This window comes from Hemiscyllium ocellatum, chromosome 39 (genome assembly GCF_020745735.1).
Source record: "Hemiscyllium ocellatum isolate sHemOce1 chromosome 39, sHemOce1.pat.X.cur, whole genome shotgun sequence".
Lineage (NCBI taxonomy): Eukaryota > Metazoa > Chordata > Chondrichthyes > Orectolobiformes > Hemiscylliidae > Hemiscyllium > Hemiscyllium ocellatum.
In genome coordinates this window covers 1,602,493-1,621,487 of record NC_083439.1, presented here as the reverse complement: position 1 = coordinate 1,621,487, position 18,995 = coordinate 1,602,493, and the positions used below count along the sequence as shown (strand labels likewise).

At 43.6% G+C, this 18,995-nt stretch overlaps 1 protein-coding gene across 1 annotated transcript in view; it reads left to right on the top strand.

The window, feature by feature from the left end:
* The first annotated feature begins 9,363 nt into the window (after positions 1 to 9,363).
* Positions 9,364 to 18,995, top strand: part of homer2 (homer scaffold protein 2) — an 86,873-nt gene continuing 77,241 nt past the window's right edge. The window contains exon 1 of the mRNA XM_060852821.1: positions 9,364 to 9,608. Coding sequence (XP_060708804.1) covers positions 9,604 to 9,608 — 5 coding nt within the window. The 5' untranslated portion in view covers positions 9,364 to 9,603. The remainder of the gene's footprint in view (positions 9,609 to 18,995) is intronic.

Genomic DNA, 18,995 nt, shown 5'->3' with positions numbered 1-18,995 from the left:
TCCTCTTGCAAGGATGCCTTCCTTGAAGAAGCTCTCTTCCTCCCTCTACAAGGATTTCAGTGAGTCTCTCTCTCACTGCACCCCCCAGGTCATCTCCTCTGCACAGAAGCTCTTCAGCCACGTTCTCAAACAGACTCGTTACCACAGCCACATCTCCTTCCTCAGCACCTGCCTACGGAACCGACTGATCCCACACGGACTCTGAACTACATTCCAACCAACAAAATTTGGACCCAACCAGGACAACCTGTACCTACAACAAAAAAGAAGGGCTCTGGCCCGAAACGTCGAATTTCCTCTTCCTTGGATGCTGCCTGACCTGCTGTGCTTTAACCAGCAACACACTTTCAGCTCTGCACCTGTGGCTGCATGTTTTGAGCTAGTTAATTTCCAGCAGGATGCAAGGTCACAATGGGTTCTTCATAAACTTTATCTTAGCCATCTAGCCCCGAGGCCTTTCAGTCTAGCCAGATCAACATTATCTATTCAAGCTGTTCAGCGATGTGTTGACAGACTTCAGGAGCACGTGGGACTCTGAATGCAGGCCTGTTGCTCCAGAGGCACCACGAGAGCCCCCTTGAGCCAGGCAGGACTGGTCTCTGAAGGGAGTGAGTGTGTCTCCCAGTTGGATTGAATCTAGCTAGGCAGGTTTCTCAGCTGCATACTTTACAGACATTTCAATGTAGTACCAAGTTTCAGGCATCAGCTCAATCATAGATAACCCTCTACGACAGAAAGGGAGAATAGTCACCAGTTTAAAATGCTACTTCCTTAAGACATCATACACACTGCTAAATTCCATCTGCACTGTATTCAATTTTGGAATAAAATTGCCTCAGAACAAATGATGAATTATCAGTTATTGTTCACACTGAACTATTGTGTGATTATTTTGGCTGTTGTGCAGTGATGTTTCTTTTGACCATTTTAATCCAGGTTTTATTACATTCCTGAAACATCGTTAAAGGTTCTTGGCAGTTTCATCACACGAGGAGCAACAGCAATATCAGAAACAAACTTTGTTGGCACAAAGTAGATGAAATACCTGCCAAATCTGACAAAGCTCACAATATTCCAGATTTAATGCCTAAATCTAGGGCACCAATTCAATCAATGAGGAGTTAGCTATCAACCTCCATCTATTACTGGCTGATCCCGTTTTTGGGATGCTCAGCAGCAAGTACTCTCTGTTCTTGCTGCAATAAAAACTGTGAAAGTCTCTGAAAGGTGCCAGAACTGCAGCTGCTCAGTTTGATAAACTGGCTTATTTAGTCTACTTTAATTCCTATACAATGGAGACGCTATATTAAAAAGGTTGTGATAAGGATAATACTTATTCAGCAATAATGCTGATTAGTTCTGCAAAGGTGTAAATGGCGAAGATGATGATTCTGAGCTTCTCTCTGTAGCTCAGTGTGTCTGTCATCTGGAGAACATCATGGGATCGAATTCCAATCCCCAATACCCAAGCTGACATTCAAGTACGGGACTGAAAGAGTGCTGCATTGTCTGAAATGCCACCTTTTTGTGAATATTAAAGCAGAATGTAGCACTCATAAGAAATCCCAGTTATATTAACAAGGGAAAAATGCTTTCAAAATGTAGGTACTTAGACAGGAAGAAAAGGAACAGAATTAGGCCATTAAGCACTTTGTGTCTTCTTTACCATTTGATCCCGGCTAAGATATTTCTTGACCCAATTCTCTTGCCTTCTCCCTGGAACATTTTGATCCCTTACTCATCAATAACCTATCTATCTTTATCTTAAAGACATTGAATGACATGGTGTCCACAGACTTCTGCAGCAGTGACTTCCACAGATTCTCAACTCAGTTCTAAAGTGTCATTCCTTCACTCTGAGGCTGTGCCCTCAGGGGCTGGTATTGGTGGAAGCATTTTCTCCATGTCCATTCTAGCCAGGCCTTTCAGTATTCGATCAATTTCAATGAGATCTGTGCCCACACCCAACCCCCACACCTCCTCCCTTCCTTCTATAGACAACAATCTTGCTATTGACATCAGCTAAATGAAGGAGTGGATCATTGACTTCCGGAAGTAGAGTGGAGGCCACGCCCCTGTCTGTATCAATGGTGCTCAGGTGGAGATGCTCGAGACAGTCAAACCCCTGGGGATGATGATCGTCAATGATCTGTCCTGGTCTACCACATCAACACAACAGTCAAGAAAGCCCAACAACAACTCTACTTCTTCAGGCAGCTAAGGAAATTCAGCATACCCACAACGACTTACCAATTTCTATCGATGCACCATGGAAAGCATCCTATCTGGATATATCACAGCTTGGTATGGCAACTGCTCTTCCAAAGACCATAGGTTACTACAGAGATTCACGAACACACCCCGGTCCATCATGCTAACCAGTCTCCAATCTATTGGCTCCATCTATAATTCCCACTGCCTCGGGAAAGCAGCCAATATCATCAAAGAGCCCTCCCACCCCAGTCATACTCTTGTCCACCCTCTTCTGGCAGGTAGAATATATTAAAGTTTGAATACACATTTGAACAGGTTCAATAACAGCTTCTTCCTTGCAGTTATCAGACTTTTGAATGGACCTTAAAATGTTAATGTTCATCTGTATTTCTGCATCTTCTCGGTGGCTGTAACACTGTATTCTGCACCCTGTTCTATCCTGATGTACTTGGTGTGGTACAATCTGTCTGAGGAGCATGCAAAACAACTTTTCACTGTATCTTGGTACGTGACAACAATAAATTAACCAAACTCCATCAAGTACAGACCCATAGTCCTCAATTGCTCCTCATACTTGGTAGTGTGAATGAGCAGAGGGATCTTGATGTCCATGTACACAGATCTCTGAAAGTTGCCACCCAGGTAAATAGTGCTGTGAAGAAGGCATATGGCGTACTGGTTTTATTGGTAGAGGAATTGAGTTCCGGAGTCCTGAGGTCATGTTGCAGTTGTATAAGACTCTGGTGCGGCCGCATCTGGAGTATTGTGTGTAGTTTTGGTCGCCATACTATAGGAAGGATGTGGAGGCACTGGAACGGGTGCAGAGGAGGTTTACCAGGATGTTGCCTGGTATGGTAGGAAGATCATATGAGGAAAGGCTGAGGCACTTGGGGCTGTTCTCATTGGAGAAAAGAAGGTTTAGGGGTGACTTGATAGAGATGTACAAGATGATTAAGGGTTTAGATAGGGTTGGCAATGAGAACCTTTTTCCACGTATGGAGTCAGCTATTACGAGGGGGCATAGCTTTATATTAAGGGGTGGTTGGTATAGGACAGATGTTCGGGGTAGATTCTTTACTCAGCGAGTCGTGAGTTCATGGAATGCCCTGCCAGTAACAGTTATGGACTCTCCCTCTTTATGGGCATTTAAACGGGCATTGGATAGGCATATGGAGGATAATGGGGCTAGTGTAGGTTAGGTGGGCTTGGATCGGTGCAACATCGAGGGCCGAAGGGCCTGTATTGTGCTGTATTTTTCTATGTTCTATGTATTATATGACAAGCTCTTCATCCCCTGAATCATTCTCATAAACATCCTCTGGACCACCTTCAATACCAGCACATCCTTTTAGTATGGCCAATTTACCTAACCTGCACATCTTTGGAGTGTTGGAGGAAACCCACACAGACACAGGGAGATTCCACACAAACAGTCACCCAAGCTGGAATTGAACCCACGTCCTTGGTGCTTGGCGACAGCAGCTAACGACTGAGCCACCATGCCACTGAAACAGGGTTTCTAAGTCCCTTTATGCTTCATATTTCCAAAGCCTTTCCCCATTTGGAAACAGTTAATGCCTCAATTCTTCCTACCAAAGTGCATAATCCTACCCTTTCCTACATTATATTCCACCTGCCACTTCTTTGCTCACTCTCCAAGCCTGTCTAAGTCCTTCTGCAGACTCAGTGCTACCTCCACACTACCTGTCCCTCCACCTATCTTTGTGTCTTTTGCAAACTTAGCAATTATGCCCTCAGTATCTTTATCCAGATTGTTAATGGTATAACATGATTAGTTATGGTACCAACACTGACCCCAGCGGAATTCTACTTGTCACATGTTAACATCCTAAAAAAAACTTTATTCCCAATCTCTGTTTCTGCCAGTAAGCACCTCTATCCATGCCTGTCGCTTGCTCTAAACACCAATGGCTCTTATTTAGCAGCCTGCTCTATAGCACCTGTCAAAGGCCTTCTGGAAATCCAAATACACCACGTCCTTTGTCTAACTTCCTCGTTGCCTCCTCAAAGAATTCTAACAGATTTGTCATGCATTAACTAATAATGAATTGTCAACCAAAAATGTTGCCTTAGTTACAGGACTACAGAGTCTTGATGTGTTTTAGGATCTGTTTAGATCCTTCCATAATCTGTTGATTTGGATGTTTACTATGCAGGTTACCCTGAGTTACAGTTTCACTAGGTCTCTCACTTGTTGTAAGATTAAGTAGTGCTGCTCCTGACACACACTCTCCATTGAACCAGGCTTGGTCCCTTGTTGTGCTGATGTTCCCAGAGTGAGAATGTGTGTGACCAGGAATGTACAGATTGTGGGTAGTGAACCATTTTGCTTCAACCAACTTCCCTTTGCCCACAATCTGCACCTAACTCTTGACTCACTGTTTTCAACAGGTAACAAGACAGGTCAACGAAGGTCAAGCAGTGGTTGTGGTGTATATGGACTTGAGCAAGGCATTTGATAGGCTCATTCATAAAGTCAGGAGGTATGGGATACAGGGAGATTTGGCTCTGGATTCAGAATTGGCTGGCTGACAGAAGGCAGAGGGTGGGTGTAGATGGAAAGTATTCTGCCTGGAGGTCAGTGTTGAGTGGTGTCCCGCAGGGCTCTGTACTTGGGCCTTTGCTCTTTGTAGTTTTTATAAATGACTTGGATGAGGAGTTTGAGGGGTGGGTTAGTAAATTTGCAGATAACACAAAGGTTGGAGGTGCAGTTGATAGTATTGAGGGCTATTGCAAGCTGCAGCACCTCATAGACAGGATGCAGAGCTGGGCTGAGAAATGGCAGATGGAGTTCAACCTGGATAAATGTGAAGTGATGCATTTTGGAAGGTCGAACTCGAATGCTGAATATCGGATTAAAGACAGGATTCTTGGCAGTGTGGAGGAACAGAGGGATCTGGGTGTGCAAGTACATAGATCCCTCAAAGTTGCCACCCAAGTGGATAGGGTTGTTAAGAAAGCATATTGTGTTTTGGCTTTCATTAACAGGGGGATTGAGTTTAAGAGCCGCAAGGTTTTGCTGCAGCTCTTCAAGTCCCTGGTGAGACCACACTTGGAATATTGTGTCCAGTTCTGGTCGCCCTACTATAGGAAAGATACAAAGGCTTTGGAGAGGGTGCAAAGAAGGTTTACCAGGATGCTGCCTGGACTGGAGGGCTTGCCATATGAAGAAAGGCTGACTAAGCTCAGACTTCTCTCTCTGGAGAGCAGGAGGAAGAGAGGTGACCTGATCGAGGTATACAAGGTAATGAGAGGCATGGATAGAGTCAATAGCCAGAGACATTTCCCCAGGGCAGGATTGACTGGAACGAGGGATTATAGTTTTAAGATATTAGGAGGAAGGTATAAAAGAGATGTCAGAGGTAGGTTCTTTACGCAGAGAGTTGTAAATGCATGGACTGCGTTACCAGCACTAGTGGTGGAAGCAGAGTCATTAGGGATATTTAAGTGACTGCTGGACATGTACATGGACAACAGTGAATTGAGGGGTGTGTAGATTAGGTTATTTTATTTTACATTAAGATTAATCCTCGGCACAACATAGTGGGCCGAAGGGCCTGTTCTGTGCTGTACAGTTCTATGTTCTATTCCAAGGGAAAGTGTGCAAGTGAAAGGTTGGTCACACATCACAATGATGAACTGCTCCGGCCTGAAATGTCGACTCGTGTGCTCCTTGAATGCCTCTGACCTGCTGTGCTTTTCCAGTGCCACACTTTTCAACACACTTCACAAAGACCTAATTAAATTTAGTGAGGGGTTTAGTTTGAAACAGATTGGAAGCATGAGCATTATTTGGCACTCTAGGAGTTAACATGGCTACATAGTGTGGGAAAAGCAATTAATTCATCCGTCTACATCTTTCTGTTCACTGTTTCACAGAGAGATGAATTGAAGTGATAATCATGATGTGGAGGTGCTGGTGTTGGACTGGGATGGATAAGTCAAAAGTCACATGATACCAGGTCATATAATCCAACAGGTTTACTTGAAATCATGAGCTTTCAGAGCACTGCTCCTTCATCAGATGATTTCAAATAGACCTATTGGACTATAACCTGGTGTTGTACGACTTCTGATTTTGAAGTGATGAAGACTAGAAACAGTAACAACTTTAAAGAAATGGGTAGGTGTCTTTATGTTGGTGCTCTGTGCATGTTGGTGCTGCATGTTGGTGCTGCATGTTTGTTCTGACTATGACATCTCAGCAATGTGGGGGAGAGTTGTATTTTGCCAGATACTGTCTTTCTGAGTCAGCTGACGTGTGCAAGGGATTTGAATCATAAATGAGAGTTTGTGAGTGGGCAGCAGATTGTCTTAGGGACAAAAGATGAAAACCTCTGCATGGTGGGAATCCCTTTGAAGGAAAATGTATTTAATATTACTTGCAAATGAACAGAATTATGTTTCAGTACAGATTGATTTATCCTTTTTTAAAGGTTTGAATCATACATATGAAAGAAGGAATGAGTGAGAAAATGGATATGACTCCAGTATACGAGTGATGGAAATGGAAAGGCTGTTGTGGATGGGGAGTGTCAGTCTTACTGTGTGGGTACAGTTGCTGACTGATAATGTTAACACTTTGTGGTTAATCACAATTGATAGGTTTTTCACAAGAACCAGTTAGATTTTCTGGTGTATTTAATTGATGATCAGTGTGTTAGCTTGGCCTTTCACACTGTCTTCACTTTCACACCATCCCTGCCTCAGTGAAACTCCGAGGAAACCTATTTCCAAGTCAAGACACTAACTTCCTCTTGAAACAGCTTTCAGGTTGAGGTGTTTATTGCTGTTGTAATGTAGGAACGGTCATTGCCAATTGTAATCTGGAAAAGTATTAGTCAATTTGCACATAGAAAACTCCCACAAGCAACAATGATTAATGAGCCATTTAGATGATGTTAATTGAGGGATGAGTATTAACACCAAGACACTGAGAGAAGAAGGATATACCCAAAATGTTGACTTCTCCCCCTCGTGATGCTGCCTGGCTTGCTGTGTTCTTCCAGCCTCCTGCCCTGCCTGTTTTGGATTTCAGCAATTGCAGTTTTTTTGACTCTAACACACATAGACATAGCCAAAGAATATTCAATATCCATCCAAGAGGATTTAGCTTCTTATCTGAAAGACAGCTTCTCCGAAACAGTAGCATTCCCTTAGTGTAAAAAATGAGGTCTGCAGATGCTGGAGATCACAGCTGAAAATGTGTTGCTGGTTTCCTGATGAAGGGCTTATGCTCGAAACGTCGAATTCCCTATTCCTGAGATGCTGCCTGGCCTGCTGTGCTTTGACCAGCAACACATTTTCAGCCGCATTCCCTTAGTGCCAGGACTGTAGAGTACTGTCTGGGATAAATCTCTAGAGTTGAACTTTAAATCACAGCTTCCAACTGCAAGGTGACATTATCTTCCCTCAAGCCAAAATTCCCAACATCCAAGCACTGGTTACTGTCAGTCAGCTGTGTTGGGCAGATCACATTGTCCACATGCCTCCGGGATACCTTAGTCCACTCCTCCTTCATTCCCAACACCTACACACTCCACCCCCACCTCACCCACTGCCCCGGGCTACCTTCCCGTGTAGGAACTCTAATGTTTACTTCCGTTTACTTCCTCCCTCCCCACTATCCAAGATCCCAGACACACCTTATACATGAGTAAAAAATGAGGTCTGCAGATGCTGGAGATCACAGCTGCAAATGTGTTGCTGGTCAAAGCACAGCAGGTCAGGCAGCATCTCAGGAATAGAGAATTCGACGTTTCGAGCATAAGCCCTTCATCATGAAGCAGGGATTTACCTTCACTTCACTCAATCTAGTCTACGGCATTCACTGCTCACAATGTGGTCTCCTATACATTGGGGAAATAAAGTGTGGACTGGGTGACAGAACACCTACGTCCTCCCCACAAAAAAGACCCTGAACTTCCAGTTGTCTGCCCCTTCAACAGACCACCCTGTTCCCTGGGCAACATCTCTGTCTCAGCTTGCTGCAATGATCCAGTGAAACTCACCACAAGCTGGAGGAACAGTACCTTATTTTTCACTTGGGACCCTGCGGCCTTCGTGACTCAATATTGAGTTCAATAACTTTAGGGTCTGAGCATCTTCTCCCATGTCCTTACTCCAACCCCCACACGCCAGGCCGTGTCATCACATGGGCTTCTACCACACACACAACCCATTGTCAGTCACTAACGGTCACCAGTTGTAGCTATTCATTCCTCCAAGCTGACCTTTATCAGTCCTTTGTCAGTCCAACTATTCCTCTCTCTCTGGGTTCCATCTCCATTTATCGTTTACTCCTCCACCCAGCCCATTTTCTGCAAAACATACCAAGCTTTTCCTGGTTCCCATTGTACCTGAAGAAGGGGCACTGGACCTGAAACGTTAGCTCTGTTTCTCTCCACAGACCTGATGAGGTTTTCCAGCAATTTCTGTTTTTATTTCTGATTTACAGCTTTCGCAATTCTTTGTTTTATTTTTGATTAGATTAGATTACTTACAGTGTGGAAACAGGCCCTTCAGCCCAACAAATCCACACCGACCCGCCGAAGCGCAACCCACCCATACCCCTACATTTACCCCTTACCTAACACTACGGGCAATTTAGCATGGCCAATTCACCTGACCCGCACATCTTTGGACTGTGGGAGGAAACCGGAGCACCCGGAGGAAACCCACGCAGACACGGGGAGAACGTGCAAACTCCACACAGTCAGTCGCCTGAGTCAGTTAGTTAGTTAGTTAGTAATGTAGCAGTGGCCAATTGGCTTGCAGTAGTTAGTGATGTAGCAGTAGTTAATTAGGTTGTGCTAGTTAGTGATATAGTAGTGGTTAATTCAGTTGTACTAGTTATTGATGTAGTAGTGGTCAACTGGTTTGCACTAGTTAGTGATGTCGTAGTGGTTAATTGGGTTGTACTAGTTACTGATGTCGCAATGGTTAATTGGGTTGTATCAGTTAGTAATGTAACAGTGGTTAATTCAGTTGTACTAGTCATTGGTGTAGTAGTGGTTAACTGGCTTGCACTAGTTAGTGATGTAGTGGTGGTTAATGGGTTGTACTAGATAGTTGAGCTGCCGCCCGGGGGCGCGCTCCTGTCACTCTGCTGCTGCCGGTTTCAGTGAGACAGGGACCGGGAGACGCGGCAGCTGCAGCCCGGACCCACTCACTGAGAGAGCGGCAGCTCCTGGAACCTGCAGCCGAGCCGGCTCCGTGCATCGATCGGCAGGGGCAGTCCTTCAGCTGGAGAGGGATTCCTCCCTTACCGCCCACAGCCTTCTCAGCCCCGGAACCGGGATGGAGCCGCGCAGTTAAAGGAACCGGAGCGAAAGAAACTACCAAACTCCCAGAGCGGAGCCCTCAGAGATGGGGTGAGTAACAGACTGACCGTGAGGGCAGAAGAGGGACTGACACTGACCGTCCCGGACTGACACTGGCCATCCCGGACTGACACTGACCGTCCCGGACTGACACTGACCGTCCCCCGAGGAAACTCATAGATTTTTAAAATCTTGAGGGTCCTTGCGTTAATGGGTCCACACCACTAACTGGTGCTCAACGTTCATCTGAGACACCTAATATCAGTACCAAGGGAGTGCCACACTGTCAGAGAGTCAGTATTGAGGGAGTGGGTACAATTGGAGAGTCAGTACCAAGGGAGTGCCACACTGTCAGAGAGTCAGTATTGAGGGAGTGGGTACAGTTGGAGAGTCAGTACCAAGGGAGTGCCACACTGTCAGAGGGTCAATAATTCATTCATTGGATGTAGGAATCACTAGCTGAACCAACATTTATTGCCTGTCCCTAGTTGCCCTTGAGAAGGTGGTGGTAAACTGCTTTCCTGAGTCGCCACAGTCCATTTGCTGTTCGTAGACTCACAATCCCATCAGGGAGGGAGTACAGAGATTTTGATCCAGTGATATTGAAGGAACAGCAATTGTTTCAATGTCAGGATGGTAAGTGGCTTGGAGAAAACTTGAAGAGGGTGTTGTTCCCATATATGCCCTTGTCTTTCTAGATGGTAACAGTTGTGTGTTTTTAAGGTCATGTCTGAAAATATTTGGATTATTTCTGCAGGAGATGAGTTCCTTGCTGCAGGATTCCTTGTCTCTGACCTGCTCTCGTAGCCATTGTGTTTATATGGCTAGTCCAGTTCATTTTCTAGTCAATGCTAACCCCCAGGATGGTGATAGTAGAGGGTTCAGTGATGGTCATGTCATTGAATGTCAAAGGGCAATTTTTATATGCTCTCTTCTGGAGAGGAATTGTTGGCATTGTGTGACACAAATGTTACTTGCTACTTCAGCCCATCCCAAGATATTGCCAATCCCTCACTCTCTTTGGACATTTCCTGCTTCAGTCTCTGAGGAACAAAAACAGAAATGCTGGAAAAGCTCATCAAGACTGGTAGCATCTGTGGAGAGAAATCAGTTAAACGTTTGGGTCCAGTAACCCTTGCTCAGAATTGATCCTTCCTTATTCAGAACCTGAGGAATCACAAATGATGTTGAACGTTGTGCAATCATCAGTGAATATCCCCACTTCTGACCCAATGGAGGGAGGGTCATTGATGAAATAGCTGAAGATAGTTAGGCCTAGGACACTACGCTGAGGAAGTCCTGTAGAGATGTCCTGCTGCTAAGGTGGGTGACCTACAACAACCACAAGTTTTTCCTAAATGCCAACCAGCAGAGAGACTTCCCTTGAATCCTATTGTCTCCAATTTTGCGAGGGTCCTTGATACCACGCTCAGTCAAATACAACTGTGAAGACAAGAGCTGGCCTTTTCACCTCAGGAACTCAGCTCCTAGGTTCTGGTAGAACCCAGACTGGGCATCACTGAGCAGGTTATCGCTGAGCAGGTTAATGCTGAACAGGTTATTACTGAGGAGGTTATCGCTGAGTAGGCTGTTACTGAGCAGGTTATTGCTGAGCAGGTTAATGCTGAGGAGGTTATTACTGAGGAGGTTATTACTGAGGAGGTTATTGCTGAGCAGGTTAATGCTGAGCAGGTTATTGCTGAGCAGGTCAATACTGAGCAGGTCAATACTGAGCAGGATATTACCGAGCAGGTTATTGCTGAGCAGGTTATTGCTGAGCAGCTTATTTATGAACAGATTATTACTGAGCAGATTATTGCTGAGCAAGTTATTAGTGAGCAGGTTATTGCTGAGCAGGTTACTACTGAACAGTTTATTGCTGAGCAGGTTGTTACTGAGCAGGTTAATGCTGAGCAAGTTATTAGTGAGCAGGTTATTACTGAGCAGGTTGTTGCTGAGCAGGTTATTACTGTGCAGGTTAATGCTGAGCAGGTTAATGCTGAGCAGGTTAATGCTGAGCAGGTTATTACTGAACAGGTCATTACTGAGCAGGTTGTTGCTGAGCAGGTTGTTGCTGAGCAGGTTATTATTGTGCAGGTTATTATTGTGCAGGTTATTATTGTGCAGGTTATTACTGAGCAGGTTAATGCTGAGCAGGTTATTGCTGACCAGGTTATTTCTGAGCAGGTTATTACTGAACAGGTCATTACTGAGCAGTTTAATGCTGACCAGGTCGTTGCTGAGCAGGTCATTGCTGAGCAGGTTAATGCTGAACAGGTTAATGCTGAACAGGTTATTGCTGAGCAGGTTATTGCTGAGCAGGTTATTGCTGAGCAGGTTATTGCTGAGCAAGTTTGTACTGAGCAGGTTATTACTGAGCAAGTTAATGCTAAGAAAGTTAATGCTGAGCAGGTTATTACTGAACAGGTTATTACTGAGGAAGTTATTGCTGTGTCGTTTAATGCTGAGCAGGTTATTACTGAGCAGGTTAACGCTGACCAGGTTATTGCTGACCAAGTTATTTCTTAGCAGGTTATTACTGAACAGGTTATTACTGAGCAGTTTAATGCTGATCAGGTTTTTGCTGACCAGGTTATTACTGAGCAGGTTATTGCTGAGTATGTTAATCCTGAGCAGGTTATTGCTGAGGAGAATATTACTGAGGAGGTTATTGCTGCGCAGGTTAATGCTGCGCAGGTTATTACTGAGCGGTTTAATGCTGAGCAAGTTATTGCTGAGCAGGTAATTGCTGAGCAGGTTATTGCTGAGCATGTTATTACTGGACAGTTTATTTCTGAGCAGTTTATTGCTGAACAGATAAATGGTGAACAGGTTATTGCTAAGCAAGTTATTGCTGAGAAGGTTATTACTGAGCAGGATATCGCTGAGCAGGTTATTACTGAGCAGGTTATTGCTGAGCAGGTTAATGCTGACCAGCTAATTACTGAACAGGTTATCACTGAGCATGTTGTTACTGAGCAGGTTATTGCTGTGCAGGTTATACTGAACAGGTTATCGCTGAGCAGGTTCTTGCTGAGCAGTTTATTACTGAGCAGGGTATCGCTGAGCGGGTTATTACTGAGCCGGTTATTACTGAACAGGTCAACGCAGAGCAGGTTAATGCTGAGCCGGTTATTGCTGAGCAGGTTATTACTGAGCAGTTTAATGCTGACCAGGTTATTGCTGACCAGGTTAATGCTGAGCAGTTTGTTGCTGAGCAGTTTGTTGCTGAGCAGTTTGTTGCTGAGCAGGTTATTACTGAGTAGATTATTACTGAGCAGATTATTACTGAGAAGGTTAATGCTGAACAGGTTATTGCTCAGCAGGTTAATGCTGAGCAGGTTGTTACTGAGCAGGGTATCGCTGAGCAGGTCAATGCAGAGCAGATTATTGCTGTGCCGGTTATTGCTGTGCCGGTTATTGCTGAGCCGGTTATTGCTGAGCCGGTTATTGCTGAGCCGGTTATTGCTGAGCAGGTTAATGCTGACCAGGTTATTGCTGACTAGGTTATCGCTGAGTAGGTTATTAATGAACAGGTTATTACAGAGCAGGTTAATGCTGATCAGTGTATTGCTGACTAGGTTATTACTGAACAGTTTATTACTGAGCAGTTTAATGCTGATCAGTATGTTGCTGAGCAGGTTATTACTGAGCAGATTATTACTGAGCATGTTATTAGATTAGATTAGATTAGACTTAGTGTGGAAACAGGCCCTTCGGCCCAACAAGTCCACACCGACCCGCCGAAGCGAAACCCACCCATGCCCCTACATTACCCCTTACCTAACACTACGGGCAATTTAGCATGGCCAATTCACCTGACCCGCACATCTTTGGACTGTGGGAGGAAACCGGAGCACCCGGAGGAAACCCACGCAGACACGGGGAGAACGTGCAAACTCCACACAGTCAGTCGCCTGAGTCGGGAATTGAACCCGGGTCTTCAGGCGCTGTGAGGCAGCAGTGCTAACCACTGTGCCACCGTGCCGCCCACTATTATTGAGCAGGTTATGGATGAGCAGGTTATTACTGAATAGATTATTACTGAGCAGGTTAATGCTGAACAAGTTATTGCTGAGCAGAGTTTTACTGAGCAAATTATTACTGAGCAGCTTATTACTGAACTGATTAATGCTGAGCAGGGTATTGCTTAGCAAGTTATTACTGAGCAGGGTATCGCTGAGCAGGTTGATGTTGAACAGGGTATTGCTCAGCAGGTTAACGCTGAGCAGGTTATTACTGAGCAGGTTATTACTGAGCAGGTTATTACTGAGCAGGTTATTACTGAGCAGGTTAACGCTGAGCAGGTTATTACTGAGAAGGCTAATGCTGAACCGGCTATTACTGAGCAGATTATTACTGAGCCAATTAATTCTGAGCAGGTTATTGCTGAGCAAATTATTACTGAGCAGCCTATTACTGAACAGATTATTACTGAGCAGGTTATTACTGATCAGGTTATAACAAGGCAGGTTAATGTTGAACAGGTTATTGCTGAGCAGATTATTACTGAGCTGGTTAATTCTGAGCAGGTTATTGCTGTGCAAATTATTACTGAGCAGCTTATTACTGAACAGATTATTACTGAGCAGGCTATTGCTGAACAGGTTAATGCGGAACAGGTTATTGCTGGGCAGGTTAATGCTGAGCAGATTATTACTGAGCAGGCTTTTGTGGAACAGGTTAATGCTGAGCAGGTTATTACTGAGCAGGTTATTGATGAGCAGGTTATTACTGAGCAGGTTAATGCCAAACAGGTTATTGCTGAGCAGACTATTACTGAGCAGATTAATTCTGAGCATGTTATTGCTGAGCAGCTTATTACTGAACAGCTTATTACTGAGCAGGTTATTACTGAGCAGGTTAATGCTGAACAGGTTATTGCTCAGCAGGTTAGTGCTGACCAGGTCATTGCTTAGCAGGGTATTGCTGAGCAAATTATTACTGAGCAGGGTATCGCTGAGCAGGTTAATGCTGAACAGGTTATTGCTCAGCTGGTTAATGCTGAGCAGATTATTGCTGAGCGGTTTTTTTGTGGAACAGATTATTGCTGAGCAGGTTAATACTTAGCAGGTTACTACTGAGCTGGTTAATGCTGAGCAGGTTACTACTGAGCAGATTATTGCTGAGCAGGTTATTACTGAGCAGGTTAATGCTGAACGGGTTATTACTGAGCAGGGTATTGCTGAGCAGGTTATTACTGAGCAGATTATTACTGAGCAGATTAATTCTGAGCAGATTAATTCTGAGCAGCTTATTGCTGAGCAGCTTATTACTGAGCAGCTTATTCCTGAACAGATTATTACTGAGCAGGTTATTACTGAGCAGGTTAATGTTGAACAGGTTATTGCTCAGCAGGTTAATGCTGACCAGGTTATTGCTGAGCAAATTATTACTGAGCAGGGTATCGATGAGTAGGTTAATGCTGAACAGGTTATTGCTCAGCAGGTTAATGCTGAGCAGGTTATTACTGAGCAGTTTTTTGTGGAACAGATTATTGCTGAGCAGGTTAATGCTTAGCAGGTTACTACTGAGCTGGTTAATGCTGAGCAGGTTACTACTGAGCAGATTATTACTGAGCAGGTTAATGCTGAACGGGTTATTACTGAGCAGGTTAATGCTGAGCAGGTTATTACTGAGCAGGTTATTACTGAGCAGGTTATTACTGAGCAGGTTAACGCTGAGCAGGTTAACGCTGAGCAGGTTATTACTGAGAAGGCTAATGCTGAACCGGCTATTACTGAGCAGATTATTACTGAGCCAATTAATTCTGAGCAGGTTATTGCTGAGCAAATTATTACTGAGCAGCCTATTACTGAACAGATTATTACTGAGCAGGTTATTACTGATCAGGTTATAACAAGGCAGGTTAATGTTGAACAGGTTATTGCTGAGCAGATTATTACTGAGCTGGTTAATTCTGAGCAGGTTATTGCTGTGCAAATTATTACTGAGCAGCTTATTACTGAACAGATTATTACTGAGCAGGCTATTGCTGAACAGGTTAATGCGGAACAGGTTATTGCTGGGCAGGTTAATGCTGAGCAGATTATTACTGAGCAGGCTTTTGTGGAACAGGTTAATGCTGAGCAGGTTATTACTGAGCAGGTTATTGATGAGCAGGTTATTACTGAGCAGGTTAATGCCAAACAGGTTATTGCTGAGCAGACTATTACTGAGCAGATTAATTCTGAGCATGTTATTGCTGAGCAGCTTATTACTGAACAGCTTATTACTGAGCAGGTTATTACTGAGCAGGTTAATGCTGAACAGGTTATTGCTCAGCAGGTTAGTGCTGACCAGGTCATTGCTTAGCAGGGTATTGCTGAGCAAATTATTACTGAGCAGGGTATCGCTGAGCAGGTTAATGCTGAACAGGTTATTGCTCAGCTGGTTAATGCTGAGCAGATTATTGCTGAGCGGTTTTTTTGTGGAACAGATTATTGCTGAGCAGGTTAATACTTAGCAGGTTACTACTGAGCTGGTTAATGCTGAGCAGGTTACTACTGAGCAGATTATTGCTGAGCAGGTTATTACTGAGCAGGTTAATGCTGAACGGGTTATTACTGAGCAGGGTATTGCTGAGCAGGTTATTACTGAGCAGATTATTACTGAGCAGATTAATTCTGAGCAGATTAATTCTGAGCAGCTTATTGCTGAGCAGCTTATTACTGAGCAGCTTATTCCTGAACAGATTATTACTGAGCAGGTTATTACTGAGCAGGTTAATGTTGAACAGGTTATTGCTCAGCAGGTTAATGCTGACCAGGTTATTGCTGAGCAAATTATTACTGAGCAGGGTATCGATGAGTAGGTTAATGCTGAACAGGTTATTGCTCAGCAGGTTAATGCTGAGCAGGTTATTACTGAGCAGTTTTTTGTGGAACAGATTATTGCTGAGCAGGTTAATGCTTAGCAGGTTACTACTGAGCTGGTTAATGCTGAGCAGGTTACTACTGAGCAGATTATTACTGAGCAGGTTAATGCTGAACGGGTTATTACTGAGCAGGTTAATGCTGAGCAGGTTATTGCTGAGCAGATTATTACTGAGCAGATTAATTCTGAGCATGTTATTGCTGAGCAGCTTATTACTGAGCAGCTTATTCCTGAACAGATTATTACTGAGCAGGTTAATGCTGAACAGTTTATTGCTCAGCAGGTTAATGCTTCGCAGGTTATTACTTAGCAAATTATTACTGAGCAGGGTATCGATGAGTAGGTTAATGCTGAACAGGTTATTGCTCAGCAGGTTAATGCTGAGCAGGTTATTACTGAGCAGTTTTTTGTGGAACAGATTATTGCTGAGCAGGTTAATGCTTAGCAGGTTACTACTGAGCAGATTATTACTGAGCAGGTTAATGCTGAACGGGTTATTACTGAGCAGGTTAATGCTGAACAGGTTATTGCTGAGCAGATTATTACTGAGCAGATTAATTCTGAGCATGTTATTGCTGAGCAGCTTATTACTGAGCAGCTTATTCCTGAACAGATTATTACTGAGCAGGTTAATGCTGAACAGGTTATTGCTCAGCAGGTTAATGCTTCGCAGGTTATTACTTAGCAAATTATTACTGAGCAGGGTATCGATGAGTAGGTTAATGCTGAACAGGTTATTGCTCAGCAGGTTAATGCTGAGCAGGTTATTACTGAGCAGTTTTTTGTGGAACAGATTATTGCTGAGCAGGTTAATGCTTAGCAGGTTACTACTGAGCAAATTATTACTGAGCAGGTTAATGCTGAACGGGTTATTACTGAGCAGGTTAATGCTGAACAGGTTATTGCTGAGCAGATTATTACTGAGCAGATTAATTCTGAGCATGTTATTGCTGAGCAGCTTATTACTGAGCAGCTTATTCCTGAACAGATTATTACTGAGCAGGTTAATGCTGAACAGGTTATTGCTCAGCAGGTTAATGCTTCGCAGGTTATTACTTAGCAAATTATTACTGAGCAGGGTATCGATGAGTAGGTTAATGCTGAACAGGTTATTGCTCAGCAGGTTAATGCTGAGCAGGTTATTACTGAGCAGTTTTTTGTGGAACAGATTATTGCTGAGCAGGTTAATGCTTAGCAGGTTACTACTGAGCAGATTATTGCTAAGCAGGTTATTACTGCGCAGATTAATGCTGAACGGGTTATTGCTGAGCAGGTTATTGCTGAGCAGGTTATTGCTGAGCAGATTATTACTGAGCATGTTATTTCTGTGTAGGTTATTACTGAGCAGGTTAATGCTGAACAGGTTAATGCTGAACAGGTTATTGCTGAGCAGATTATTACTGAGCAAATTAATTCTGAGCATGATATTGCTGAGAAAAATATTACTGAGCAGCTTATTCCTGAACAGATTATTACTGAGCAGGTTATTACTGTGCAGGTCAATGCTGAACAGGTTATTGCTCATCAGGTTAATGCTGACCAGGTTATTGCTGAGCAAATTATTACTGAGCAGATTAATTCTGAGCAGGTTATTGCTCAGCAGGTTATTACTGAGCTGTTTTTTGTGAAACAGATTATTGCTGAGCAGGTTAATGCTGAACAGGTTACTACTGAGCAGGTTAATGCTGAACAGGTTATTACTGAGCAGATTATTACTGAGCAGATTAATTTCGAGCAGGTTATTGATGAGCAAATTATTACAGAACAGCTTTTTACTGAACAGATTATTACTAAGCAGGTTATTACTGAGCTGGTTAATGCTGAGCAAGTTTTGAGTGAGCACCTTATTGCTGAGCAGGTTATTGCTGAGCAGGTTATTGCTGAGCAGGTTGTTACCGAGCAGGTTAATGCTGAACAGGTTATTACTGAGCAGATTATTACTGAGCAGATTAATTCTGAGCAGGTTATCGATGAGCAAATTATTACAGAACAGCATTTTACTGAACAGATTATTACTAAGCAGGTTATTACTGAGCTGGTTAATGCTGAGCAAGTTTTGAGTGAGCACCTTATTACTGAGCACCTTATTACTGAGCAGGTTATTACTGAGCAGGTTATTACTGAGCAGGTTAATGCTGAACAGGTTAATGCTGAGCAGGTTATTACTGAGCAGGTTAATGCTGAACAGGTTATTGCTGAGCAGCTTATTACCGAGCAGCTTATTACTGAACAGATTATTACTGAGCGGGTTATTACCGAGAAGGCTAATGCTGAACATGTTATTGCTGGGCAGGTTAATGCTGAGCAGATTATTACTGAGCGGGTTTTTGTGGAACAGGTTATTGCTGAGCAGGTTATTGCTGAGCAGGTTAATGCTGAGCAGGTTATTACTGAGCAGATTATTACTGAGCCGATTAATTCTGAGCAGGTTACTGCTGAGCAAATTATTACTGAGCAGCTTATTCCTGAACAGATTATTGCTGAGCAGCTTATTACTGAGCAAATTAATTCTGAGCATGTTATTGCTGAGAAAAATATTACTGAGCAGCTTATTCCTGAACA